Source organism: Protopterus annectens, chromosome 10.part0, assembly GCF_019279795.1.
Source record: "Protopterus annectens isolate FY-2018-M chromosome 10.part0, PAN1.0, whole genome shotgun sequence".
Lineage (NCBI taxonomy): Eukaryota > Metazoa > Chordata > Ceratodontiformes > Protopteridae > Protopterus > Protopterus annectens.
The window spans coordinates 1,657,740,119-1,657,754,460 of record NC_056744.1 but is presented as its reverse complement, the minus strand read 5'-3'; the positions used below and the strand labels follow the sequence as shown (position 1 = coordinate 1,657,754,460).

At 41.1% G+C, this 14,342-nt stretch overlaps 1 protein-coding gene across 1 annotated transcript in view; it reads right to left on the bottom strand.

The window, feature by feature from the left end:
* Positions 1 to 14,342, bottom strand: part of LOC122814381 — a 498,155-nt gene that overhangs the window by 134,437 nt on the left and 349,376 nt on the right. Inside the window, exon 9 of the mRNA XM_044086965.1 lies at positions 13,647 to 13,906. Coding sequence (XP_043942900.1) covers positions 13,647 to 13,906 — 260 coding nt within the window. The remainder of the gene's footprint in view (positions 1 to 13,646; positions 13,907 to 14,342) is intronic.

Below are 14,342 nucleotides of genomic sequence, written 5' to 3'. Positions count from 1 at the left end.
TCTGATAATAAATCTCATAATATAATATTAATTATAATTAAAAATAATAAATCACAACTTTCTGATTTAAAAGCCCGCATTTGCACTTGTTTCCCCCTTTCCTGTAACTAGTTTAGTCCAGATACAGATTCTTAGTTTTAGCACTTGAATTTTCTTATTCGTGATCAGCACTTGTTCAGAACTTGTAAGCACTAAATAACCTACTAATTACTACAGCACTCAACCTTCCTCATTACCTACAGGAAATCAGTTTTGGTACTTACTATACTCACTTGCTTAGAGAAAATCAGCTCTTGTACTCACTTTCCTCACTTATCTAGAGGAAAATAGTTTTTTATTCAGGCATGTCCAAAGGTCAGCTCCCAGTGTTCTCTCCTGTCTACCTGACGAATCTGGGCATCTTGGGGCAATGTAGAAATTGCCTCATATACACAGGCAGCCCTCTCCTCCTACCACCCAACATTACAGCCTGAGAGAGATGCACTTATCTAGCCAAACTAGAGGTAAAGCTCTCTCCAATCAGGACTGAACTTGACAGTCAAGAGGAGAAGGTAAACACTTGCACCACACCACACTCATCACATAGTCTCACTAAATCTACACCACCAAAATCCACACAAAGAAACACAAAAACATTCGCGGAGGCTCTCAATAATAATCTGCTCAAGCAAAAGAGACCTCCAAAGCAGAAATGCAAGCAACCTTCACCCCCAATACAACCCAAATGACACATAGCCCGCAGACTCATTGTGCCACTCAACCACAGCCAATAAGGCAAAACAACGTACCCACCACACTAGTCATAGGTGACTCTATAGTCAGGCACACTGATGTCCCACTCACCAGGCTAAACAAGGAGAAGGTTACTGTCAGCTGCCTGTCAGGTGCCAGGATTCACCACATAACTCATGCACTTAGGTCACTCCACAACAAGTAAAAATATGACTCTGTCTTTGTCCATGTTGGTGTGAACGACTTGAAACGTACCTTGGACTACATGAAAAGAGACATGGAGGAGCTCTCTGATCTTGTAGCCAAGGCAGGTATGACCCTAGCCCTGAGTAGCATTCTGCCATCACCCAGAATGATGCCGCATTACAAGGACAAAGTGATTGACTTCAACAATTGGCTTAGCTTCTGGTGCCATTCTAAAGGGATCCAGTATCTGTCTGCCTGGGATGACATGGTCGACAGACCACGATGCTTTGCCAGAGATGGCCTGCATCTGTCACCCCTAGGATTACGGATACTGGCTAAGGTTCTTGCCGCCCCTATAGTGCCTTTTTTTAGGCAAGGTTCAAATGACAAATTTACCACCATAACAGGAACAGGCAAGCAAAAACTGAAGGTGATGGTACTCAATGTTAGAAGTCTAAATCTCAAAATGCACTCACTCGAGGCACTCCTTAAAATGGAGAACATCGATATCTGTGCAGTGACTGAGACCTGGTTCAAGGCTCCAGAGAGCACCCCTGCACTACCAGGCTATAACTCATACCACACTTTTTGGCCATGTAACCTGGACCGGAACACCAAAGGCGGAGGTGTGCCCATATTCATTAAGAATACCCACACGTCCAGGCTAGTTGCTCAGCATAATGCAGCCAAGGTTATCCAAGTGCAACTAACTCTGAGCAAAACTGCAATCCAAATTTTAGCTTGCTACAGATCACCCACCATGCCCCAAGATTCCCACTCCTCTTTTCTTGATATACTGGAAAATATTAGGATTCAACCAAACACCCTAATAATGGGCGATTTCAACTACCCCACCATTAACTGGGAAAACTACTCACGTACCAACTCCTTCGCTCAATGCTTTCTGGAATTCATAAACTCCAATGCCCTGTATCAACTTATCCACAACCCCACCAGGGGCAACAATATCCTAGATCTAGTCATTACCAACATGAGTGACCGGTGTTCCACACCTGAAGTCAATGCCTCATTGGTCCTATCTGACCATAAGCTAATTACCCTAGATGTCCACATCCTGCCCCCATCCCCCATTAAGGAAACCATGGTAAAAAATTTCTCCAAAGCCAACTTCATGCTTAAGACAGAAGTGTGAACTTCATGACACCCATGCAGATGGACAATACAGTTACGACTACTGAATCCTACACAATTGCACTTTATAAGGACTTACATGAGTGCATGGATCGTGCTTTCCCAAACAGAACCAAGACGCTATCCTCCAAAAAAAGGAAGCCAATCTGGTGGTCCCCTGCCATAAACAAACTGTACAACAGAAGGAAGAAACTGGAGGAGCTCCCTGGTCAGCCTCAGTAAGAAGCTGCGATCCCTGATAAAATCCTCCAAAGCTAGTTACGAAAACAAAATTGCCACTGATTCTAAAGAAAACCACAAAGCATTCCATAGCTATGTCAAGAATCTCAATGGCAACACTCAGATCTGCTCTGAGTTACAGCACAATGGCACTAAATATACAGACCCAACTGATATTGCCAACATCCTGGCAGATAGGTTCAGTGCTAACTTTACCCCCCTCTCATCCCCTAAAGTGCCCATCTCTATACTGGAAGAATGCAAAGTTCCTGTAATCACTGCTGCACAGGTAAAAACCACACTCTCCAAAGCCAAGAACACAGCATCCATGGGACCAGAGAACATCCCAGGCTGCGTTCTACACGAGCTACAGAACGAACTGGCACCCCACCTAAGTACCATGTTCAATCATAGCCTCACCTCAGGCTTTGTGCCTGCTGAATGTACACAGCGACGGTTATCCCACTCCACAAGGGGGGAGCCACCACAGACCCTGGGAACTACCACCCCATTAGCCTGATGAGCCTGGTCTACAAGGCCATGGAATGTATCATCATGGGACTTATAAACAAAGACATTGGTAATCTCCAAACTCTGGACCCCACCCAGTTCGGGTTTGTAAAAGGCAGATCATGTCTCCTAAACCTGACAGACTTCTTTGAAGCAGTCACCAAAGCCGTAGACAAGGGTAAGGTGGTTTACACAGGCTATCTAGATCTTGCCAAGGCTTTCGACACCATCCCCCACTCTGGAATTATAGATAAACTCACTAAACTAGGTATAAATCCCTATGTCACAAGATGGGTTCCCAACTGGCTCATTGACAGAACCCACACTGTGAAAGTAGCAGACTCCAAATCCGACTTCAGACCAGTGACAAGTGGAGAACCACAGGGTTCAGTCCTGGGTCCTCTCCTGTTTGGTATCTACTTCTCTGAAGTACAGGCTAACACAGAAGGTCTTTGGCTAACGAAGTTCACAGATGACTGCAAACTAGGAGCCATAATTGAAACTCCTAGCGACGTGGACATCCTATAAAAGGGCCTCACTGGGACAGATGCCTGGTGTCAAAGCCATGGCCTCAAGCTCAATGCCAAAAAGTGCACTTTCATCCCCTTTGGTAAAAATTCTGTACCCATGAACTACAACATAGGACACCGAAAGTGTGATAAGAGACCTTGGGACACAGGTGGACAGTAGTCTCTCCTTTGATAATCACATCACCACAGTAGTCAGGAAATCCTTCTATGTGGCACACCTCATCACAAAAGATTTCTCATCCAGAAAAAAAAAGAGGTCATTGTTCCCCTCTACTCATCACTCATTAGTCCCATTATAGAGTACAACGCCCCTTTTGGTATGTACCTCGCAAGTCATCTACAACAACTGGAAAGGCCGCAGAAATACCTCACAAAGAGGGTTACTGGCCTCAAACAGATGCCATATGCAGACCATCTCAAAAAACTCCAGCTTTACTCTGTCGCTTATCGCCTACTCAAAGGTGATCTCTGCCTAACATTCAAAGCTATGTCAAACCCAGAGCTGTTGGACATGCTCCACTTAAAGAAATCCCAATCCCTCTGAGCTACATGCTCTAGGGACCTAAACCTTGTCACCACAATAAACAGAACATGCCGGAGGGATAGATTGCTGTCCCAGAGACTTCCCATACTCTGGAATAAACTACCTATCTATATCAAACAAAGCTCCTCATTAGCACTCTTCAAGAAAATCTTGATGATTGGATGGGAAATAGAAAATTCACCCCAAGGATCACCTCTGTGGCTCTGCTCGACAGTGGCACAGGAAAATAATTTTCTTGGGTGGCAAAAGCCAGGGTACCTTTTTGGCTGGGCTTGTATAGGCCCCAGGGCAGATAGCCTTGTACCTACCTATGAACTCCTTGAAGGCTTATGTTAAGCCAAGGCGCTAGAGTGCTACTTTGTGTTTTGTGCTACTTGTATTGCATTAAACTTTTTTTCTGGCCATACTGGGACTTTTGTTGTATTCTACAATTTGGATTTTTGTTGCTTAGTGAAAAACAAATCTGTTAGGAGAAAAAAAAAATAAATAAATAAAAACATGCAATAAGCTGGTTGCATAAGTGTGCACACCCTTAAACTAATATTTTGTTGAAGCAACTTTTGATTTGATTACAACATTCAGTCTTCTTGGGTACACACCTTCCATCAATTAGAGAGACTCTGATTAACCCCAAGTAAAATTCAGCTGTCCTAGTAGGATTTTTCTGACATTTACTCAGTTGCCTGCTACAGCAAAAGCCATGATTCACAGAGAGCTTACAAAGCATCAAATGGATCTCACTGCTGAAATTATCAGTCAGGAGAAGGGCACAAAAATATCTACAGCATTGGATATCCCATGGAACACAGTGAAGACAGTCATCAAAAAGTGGAGAAAAAATGGGACAACAGTGACACTGCAAAGAACTGGACGTCCCTCCAAAACTGATGAAAAGACAAGATGAAATCTGGTCAGGGAGGCTGCCAAGAGACTTACAGCAACACTGAAGGAGCTGCAAGAATTTCTGGCAAGTACTACAAGTGACAGTAATCTCCTGTATTCTCCACATGTCTGGGCTATGGGGTAGGGTTGCAAGACAGAAGCCTTTTCTTACACAGAAAAACATCCAGGCCCGGCTAAAATTTGCAAAACAATACATCAAGGCCACCAAAAGCATGTGACAAAATGTGTTATGGTCTGATGAGACCAAGGTTTAACTTTCTGGCCACAATTCCCAAAGATACATTTGGCGCAAAAACAACACTTCGCATTACCAAAATAACACAATCCCCATGGTGAAGCATGGTGGTGGCAGTATCATGCTTTGAGGTTGCTTTTCTTCAGCTGGAACTGGGGCTTTATTCAAGGTGGAGGGAATTATGAACAGTTCCAAATACCAGTCACTTTTGGCCCAAAACCTTCAGGTGTCTACTATAAAGCTGACGATGAAAAGGAATTTCACCTTTCAACACGACAATGACCCCAAGCATACATCCAAATCAACAAAAGAATGGCTTCACCAGAAAAAAAATAAAGTTTTGGAATGGCCCAGCCACAGCCCAGACCTAAATCCAATAGAAAATCTGTGGGGTGACTTGAAGAGGGCTGTGCAGAAGAGAAGCCCTCACAATCTGATAGATTTGGAGTGCTTTTGCAAGGAAGAGTGGGCAAATGCTACCAAGTCAAGATGTGCCATGCTGATAGACTCCTACCCAAGAAGACTGAATGCTGTAATTAAATCAAAAGGTGCTTCAACAAAGTATTAGTTTAAGGGCATGCACACTTATGCAACCAACTTATTGTACGTTTTTTATTTTTTATATTTCCCCCTAACAGATTTGTTTTTCAATTGAATTGTACTGGTTATATGTCACATTAAAGGTGGGAAAAGTTTTGAAATTATTTATTGTGGTCTCATTTTCTTACATCAAAAAAACACGGCATTTTAACAGGGGTGTGTAAACTTTTTATATCCACTGCATATATTGCAACCCACTATGAACATGCTTGACATATATCCACATATAAACAGTATTAACTCTGTCAAAAAATACATCCTGTCACACAAGACAGGCAGACAGTGCACACACTCTGCATTAAAACAAAATCATACCATCCTAAAGACTGACTGGGCTAGCAATGGCACCTCCATAAGATCACAGACATAGTACCATTTAGTTAAAAAAACGTTACTTAATGAAAATCATGTGCTGGCATTTCTCATCCACAAGTTATTTCTTTCTTTCTTTCTTAATCTTCTGATTCAAGCTGTCCAGGCTGCCTCAGAAACCACTCATCTGACTCAGAAAACATACTTACTATCAATATATCACACCTCTAAGTACTGTCTTGTATATCTTCTCCGAACAGCAATCTTTACAAATCCCCTAACAAACTCTACTGCATAAATCCTAGTTTTTCCTTTTCCTGTCTCATATCTCTGGCTGTCACTGCCACCCAGGCCCTACCCCTCAATATCCTTCACAACTGAAAACATACCTTTTTGAAGATGTAAATTGCATTTTAAAAAAATGTCCGATTTCACCTGTCATTTTCAATCTCCAGGAACCTGCACTAACAGTCATTATTACAAAACCATGGAAGTAAGCCCCACCCCTATTTATGTCCTCCAATCGAAATATTGCAAATAATTATGACACACAGAACTTAAGAAACTGACATCTCCAGACTCGAGCAAAGTTTGAATTCAACATATTACTATCATTATACTATTTACACAGAAATAACTATCAGCACTGCTGTACAATCACTGTTTTGAATCTACCTTTGTTAATATTCTGTAAAAGGTTCAAAGGGATCAGTAGTGTACCATAGTAAGCACATAATAAATGGTTTATCTGGTTTGCTGTTAATTTTATGGTCAATATACTTACTTTTTCACTGTTTCTTACTTAAGAAATACAAAACATTTGCATAAAAGTAACAAATGAAAAAAAATAAGTCTTCAATGTCCAATCTTGTGGGAGGACAGGGTTCGCTAATGCAGTCTAATAACATCTACTGCTGTAGAACTACAACTGACACTAGGGTGTACCTCTCAACTGTCCAGACTTTTGCAGACTGTCCAGATTTCTGCCTCATATTTTTGGTCTGTTTCTCACACGATTTGTGGTTCTCCAGCAAATTGAGGACTGGAGCCACTAAATAATGACACACATTTGAGTTTCAGCCTTAACATTCTTCAGAAAATGCATGCTGATGCAAAACCTGATACTTTCTAAATTTATAAGAACAACTTTTAAAATCTGTCCCTGATTTAGGGCATCTGATCCTCCCCATTACTTTTGGCTTTTGTCCAGATTTACTGCACTTAGTAGTTGGGAGATATATACTAGGGGTCAACACTACACCAATCAGAGTTCAGACTCTTCACCATTGATCTTTGCACTGTAAGTAATATAGCTATTAAATAATCATTATATAAATGGATCACTGCTGCAGAATAAATTCCTACACACACATATTTGGAGTTTGGAACTACTATGCATAAGATAGATTTGCAGGAAGATTATACAGCCTATGATCGTTTCATTTTTTTCTGTCCTTTCGGGGGTACACTGTATTCAGCAGTCTTGTAGACAGTTGTGTGTTAAGTGCATAATTGTTTAATATTCTTCTGTTTTTGTGCTATTTCTTTAATAATCTTAGTTAAGATTGTGGTTTTCTCTTGTCTATTAAATGCTGCTTTGGGAGATACAAAACAGAATACATCTAGGTATGAGCAGTTTTCTCTTTCATTACCAAATCCTCCTAAACGTCATCATCATCATCATCTTCTTTCGGCTGTTCCCGTTAGCGGTCACCACAGTGGATCATCTGTTTCCATTTCTTCCTGTCCTCTGCATCATACTCTTTCACTCCAACCGCCTGCATGTCCTCTCTCACCACACCCATAAACCTCATCTTAGGCCTTCCTCTTTTCCTCTTACCTGGCAGCTCCATCCTTAGCATCCTTTTCCCAATATACCCAGCATCCCTCCTCAGTACATGTCCAAACCAACGCAATCTCGCCTCTCTTACTTTGTCTCCAAACTGTCCAACCTGAGCTGACCCTCTAATATACTGATTCCTAATCCTGTCCATCCTAGTCACACCCAGTGCAAATCTCAACATCTTTAACTCTGCCACATCCAGCTCTGACTCCTGCCTTTTCGACAATGCTACCGTCTCCAACCCATATAACATAGCTGGTCTCACTACCCTCTTGTAGACCTTCCCTTTCACTCTTATTGGTAAACGCCATGGTTTGGCAATAAACTGCCCGTCACCTAGGGGACATAACTGCAAGCAAAATCTGCCCAGTAACTGATGACCACCTTAAGACTGCACTCCAGTCAAATTTACATTCTTGCAGCAGTTATCACAATCTGTGAACATCCCGTGATTTTCCTATTCCAAAATCTACTGTTTTTGCAAGTATCCCACTCAGCTGCATTTTCTAAGATACAATTCATTTTTTTCACTGGTTTACTGAAATCAGTAAGTTTTTGCGGCTGTGGTACAGGAAAATGGCACATGTGAAATACAAATCTTAGGAGACATTAACCATAGTTCAGATGGTACAAGCAGGGTGACCCAACTAAATTATGAACAAAATATAGAACACAAAACTATTACATGGAAAAACATTCTAACAGCTACTTTCTAGGCAAACACCTCACTCAAATACACTTTTAGACTTTAAATCAGAATGTTTCTATTGCTATTTTAAAGGAAATGGACAATATGTAGGCATTCTGCATTTTAGGAGGCATTGCCAGAGTCATATTTTAGATGACACAAACGGGGGCTCTCACAAATTACCACCAGGACTTAAAACAGAAAACACATCACACATCACAAAGAAAAAAATGAAGGGTTACTAAACATTAATTCACTTTTTATACAAACTTCAATACTTTCCTCTATCAACACTTCTGTACTTAATCTAAATTAAACTTTTAATGGATCTTCCTCCGTTTACAAAAGGTGAACTTATTAAGACATCGTCCTCGAGCTTTATTCAAAAATGGTACGCAGAGTTTATTTAGCACTATTACACACACACACACACGCACACATTTACATAAATAGTACGGAAACCTAACAGAAACAGCTATGAATACAATGTACAGCTGTAAAGAAGTAGCACAATACAGAACAGAAGAGTAAAAGCCTGTTTCACACGATGCAATTCTAATAACGCATTAACAGAATCTTAGGTCATAGGTCAGGCGTTATGAGTAACAGAAGAAGATGAGCATTTAAAATTATACTTAAGGATAAGAAACAGTATTTGCACCATTGTGATCATCTGCAAGTGATGTTACTATATTCACTTATTCATAAGAAATATGTTAAAGTATGCCACTTATTTATGAATGTCTTCAAATAAGTTAACAAGCAGCCAAGAGTAGGAAACAGTGAAAGAACTGAAGGCAAGTTTGCAATGATTTACAGAGTAGGACCAAAACTTACTTAAAAAAGAAACATTGATTGCCCGCAGTTTTTGAGCCTCAGGAGTTTTATTTGAACCTTTATATAAAGGTCACATGGAAATATTAGCGGAGTCCAAAGCACCTAAACAAAACTTTTATCTTCAGGTGAAAAGTAATTTAGGCTTAATAATACTGTAATGAGGTGCACTGCACAAGTCAGTGAATTGTGAGCCTCTGGAATTTTATATGAGGCTATGTGTAAGACACACGTGGAGAAACTAGCAGAGCCTAAAGAATTAAAATAAAACTTGATCATTCAGGTGAAAACTAATTATTAGTAGTAGTAGTACTTTTTTTATTTTTAGTTCTGTGTGCCCCTCAGTTGTCCAGCTAGTTCGATTATCTCCAAACTCCCAACTGGTACCATCTTGATGAGAGGGACGGGGACTAAAAGGACGACCTATCACTGATATTACAAACTCAGTAGGGGGTTCATAGGAGGGTACTAGGCTGTTCGCCTTAGGGCCTATATAAGCCTAGCCAAAAATGTACCCTGGCTAGTTTGGGGCAGATAGAGCTCCAGCAGCATCATGATGCTTGGTCGAGTATCAGGGCTTTTTCCAAAACACTACCCCTCCTGTAAGCTTGCTTATGTCTGGAAGCTGAGCGGGCAATTAGGTGTAATTGCTGAGGACATGACTGCCCTGGGACCTAAAGAAACCAACCTTCCTTAATCCATCGACTAACCCCACCTGGTGATCTCCCTCTCATTCCTAGCCTCCACCAAGATGCAAAAAAAGATCCTATTTTAGCCAACATGCTTCCTCCCACCCAGACGAGGCATGCTCCTCCTCCCTGTTCTTGGCCAGGTGCCCAAGCCGCTATTTGAACACGAGCTGTATGGGTAAGTGTTAGGGCTTTATCCTTCTATACTTCCAAAGCAGATGAAAAGTAAATTATGTGCAATGGTGCTGTAATATAGCACATTGCACAAGACAGTAGGGAGATGGTTTAAGGTGGCTGGTCTAAGGGCTGAAAAGGCACTTTCACCCAGTACGATACAAATTACAGATCAAACTAGAACTGCAACTCTGATGATGAAATTAGGTGCATTTTATTTGACCAAGTTGAGAGCTATAACTACACTACATAGGAAGGGATTACATGGGTGTACCAACACTAGCTGCTACACAGGGACTACATGACGGCACCAACTCATGCTGCATATAGAAAAATCAGAAGGCTGTACCAACTCATGCTGCTAAACAGGGATTAGATGGTTGTACCAACTACAGTTGCTACATAGGGATTACACGACCGCACCATCTCATGCTGCATATAAAACAATCAAAGGGCTGTACCAACTCATGCTGCTACACAGGGATTACATGACCTGACCAACTCATGCTGCATATAAAATAATCAGGGGGCTGTGCCAAATCATGCTGCTACATAAGGATTAGGTGGCTGTACCATCTCTCGGTGTTACATAGGGATTAGGTGACTGGACCAAGACTAGCTGCTACATAGGGATTAGATGGCTGTGCCAACTCTCGCTGCTGCATAGGGATTAGATGGCTGTACCAAGACTCATTGACACATAGGGATTAGATGGTTGTGACAACTCTTGCTGCTACATAGAGATTAGGTGACTGTACCATCTCTCAGTGCTACATAGGGATTAGGTGGCTGGACCAAGACTCGCTGCTACATAGGGATTAGATGGCTGTGCCAACTACAGATGCTACATAGGGATTAGGTGTCTGTACCACCTCTCAGTGCTACATAACGATTAGGTGGCTGTACCACCTCTCAGTGCTACATAACGATTAGGTGGCTGTACCATCTCTCAGTGTTACATAGGATTAGGTGGCTGTATTAAGACCAGCTGCTACATAGGGATTACATGGCTGCACCATCTCAAGCTGCATACAGAACAATCAGAGGGCTGTACCGAGTCTCGCTGCTACATAGGGATTAGGTGGCTGTACCAAGACTTACTGCTATATAGGTATTAGATGGGTGTGCCAACTCTCGCTGTTACATAGGGATTAGGTGGCTGTACCAAGACTCACTGACACATAGGGATTAGATGGCTGTACCAACTCATATTGAATACACAGAAGTACAAATCATTTATACACACTGTATCTTAAATCAAACATGCTGATAACATCCTTCAAGACAGGAAGAAGAGATATGAAATGTAGCTGTCTTGCCTGCATGTTCAGCAAAATGTGTCTGGATTGCAAGTTTATACCAGTATCTAAAACTCCCAGATGTCATCAATCATTCATGCGTGCACATCCACACACACACACACACACACACACTCTCACAGACAGTCTGACATGGGTACACTCACATCCGATCACACTTCTGGACACACTCGCGCATTCACACACAAATACATACATACACACACCCCTCCTATTTTAGTCTTTAAAAAACACCCCAAATGCGACCACTCAGGCAGAAACTACACATTCACTCAAGACCACTCTCACCTCTGCAGATGGATGTGTGTGTGTGCGTGCACACACACACACACTGCACCATTACCTATGCTTAAACACTTAACTAATCTTATCTTATCTTTTATGGGTCTCCATCATTGATTACAAAATGACATGAACTGCCTTTTGCCACAGCGTATAGCCTAAAAGTCAGTCACTACTCATGATTGTGCTAGTTCATTTAGGCAGTACCACTCCTCAATAACTTTATGATGTACTATCACTCAGAGTTATTGCACCTTTTATCTTCAGTGTGCAGACTCATTCTTGTGCAACTATTCTTTTGAAAGATGGCAGCCACTTTAACTCTACTATTTTCTAGGTAGTTAAAAAGTTCTGTCATGTCTCCACTCTGCCTTTTTTTTTTCAGCACTACATTTTTATTCAGTGTGATTTCTGCTCCCAAATTATCAACAGTCAGTAGCATTGTGAGATAAGATAGAGCAACTCAAAGTGGCACCATCCAGGCAGCTTGGGATTTCTTCTGTGGCCTACACTTTTACCTGCCACATGCATACATGTACATACTGACATACACACACACACACACACACACACACACACACACACACACACACACACACACACACACACACACACACACACACACACACAAATGCTGTCCTTAACCTCCACTGGGAAGTTGCTGAGCAAAAATATGCCCCCCCCCCAAAAAAAAAAACAAGGTGAGCTAGATGCTGTCAACTGACCCTCCAACATCCCATCAGCCACCTTGATGTCTGGCTTGCAAGCTGAACCAATACCATGAGCAGTACTGATACAAACTCATCCTGTGCAGCAAGTAGTCTGGGGTAAAACTAAACATTAACCTTTTTAATCTCTATATGGATGGCTTCTCAAGCAGTACATGCACTATTCTGTTAACTATCTCTATTATATTTATGCCCTTACTGACATCTATTTACCAGGACAGTGTTCTACTGCCCAGTCAGTGTCTTCCAAAAGTGCTGCTCAGGAACTCATATGGAGGCTTCCTAATCTGGTCACTAGCCAGCTGTGTACTACCAGTTTAATGCCATGCAAAATTTTGGGCAGGCCATGCCCACAACTACCCCTTCCTGTTCCCAAATTATAAACACCAAAAAATGTATTCAACTTCTTCATTTACACTTTGGCACTTTGGAAAAGTCAAAATGGTTACACACCAGGTTATGAAGGAATATTCACATTTATTACTAGGTAACAAAGCTAAAAATGAATACCCAGCCTTCTAAAAGGTAAAATGCATGCAAATCATTAACATTACATAACACTAAAACAGAAATTAGTACAAATTCACCATTCAAGAGGCGAACAGAGAAAACAGTAGCACGTCAAGTACTACATTTGTTACATGGATTTATCCAGGTTCCTGAAACACTTGACAACTAATGTTATTATTCAGTCCGTGGGGATATGTGTTACATTTCAAGACAAAAAATAAGCCTTTTATTCCCCAGAATGTGCTTCTCTTTCACCCACCTATCACTGGATAGACTGAAACAAAAATGTAATTCTTTATTTAGCATTCTGTTGGTGTCTGTCAGTAAACTGTTTTGCTACAATGTTATGGGGTTAGGGGATAATTTATTGCGTATATTAAGTCCTCCAATGTTCAGCATACAGAGTACTACAGTTTGTCTGGAATGATTTTCATATTATAAATTCAATATGACTTGAGATATCTGTAACCAGAGACATTTCTATTAATACAGCCCCTGAACATTTCCAATTGATAAGCTACCACCTTTAAGCCAAGTAATTTTTCCCACAATGAGAAGCCCCCATTTCTTAGGTTAAAATATGAGAAATAAAAAAGCACATCCCATACTGAGAAAGCAGTTATTTAATATTAAGGTCATCATAAAGTGTTTCTCACCTTGTAAGTGCTGATTGCTTCATGCATAAATACAGAACTATGATCGGAATGCCTTGGAACACACAGGTCACAGATAAAGGTCTCATCCTCCTGGCAGAACAGCTCCAGTCTCTGCCTGTGATCCCTGCAGCACTTTTCTGTTTTCCCATTTGTAGCACACAGATTGTGCGTCTCTTCTCTCTGTTTATAGCCTGTTTCCTGCCTTGTGTGCTCTAGCTTCTCTCTCCGAGATCTTCGAACCATTATGAGCCTGCAGACAGCTTATTAAGAAGTTTCTTATCTACATTAAAGACTTGAGAGTTTTGTTGCATCAAATACTGTGCATACAGAGACTGCAGAACTGGTGTCCACAATCCAAAATCAATAGGGTTTCAGTAAAACTGAGTAAATAAACAGCTGTGAATAACCTATGCCAGGCATGCTGCAGGCCATGATTATTTCAACTTTTTTTTTTTGTTTCATTTTCAGAGCACAGGAAGTCGAATGTGTAGGGAAGTGACCGCCTCCATTTAAAGGGGCAATGTTCAATGCACTTGTTGTAATCCCATACTATAAACTACAACACTTGCCCCTTAAATGTAGGTATTCTACAGTTTACAAACTCCTAGAAAACTTTCACTAAGGTATCAGCTAGAAAAAGACACATTAAAGTAATTCAGATTTATACAGACAGAGATAATTAAATGTATTCCTAAA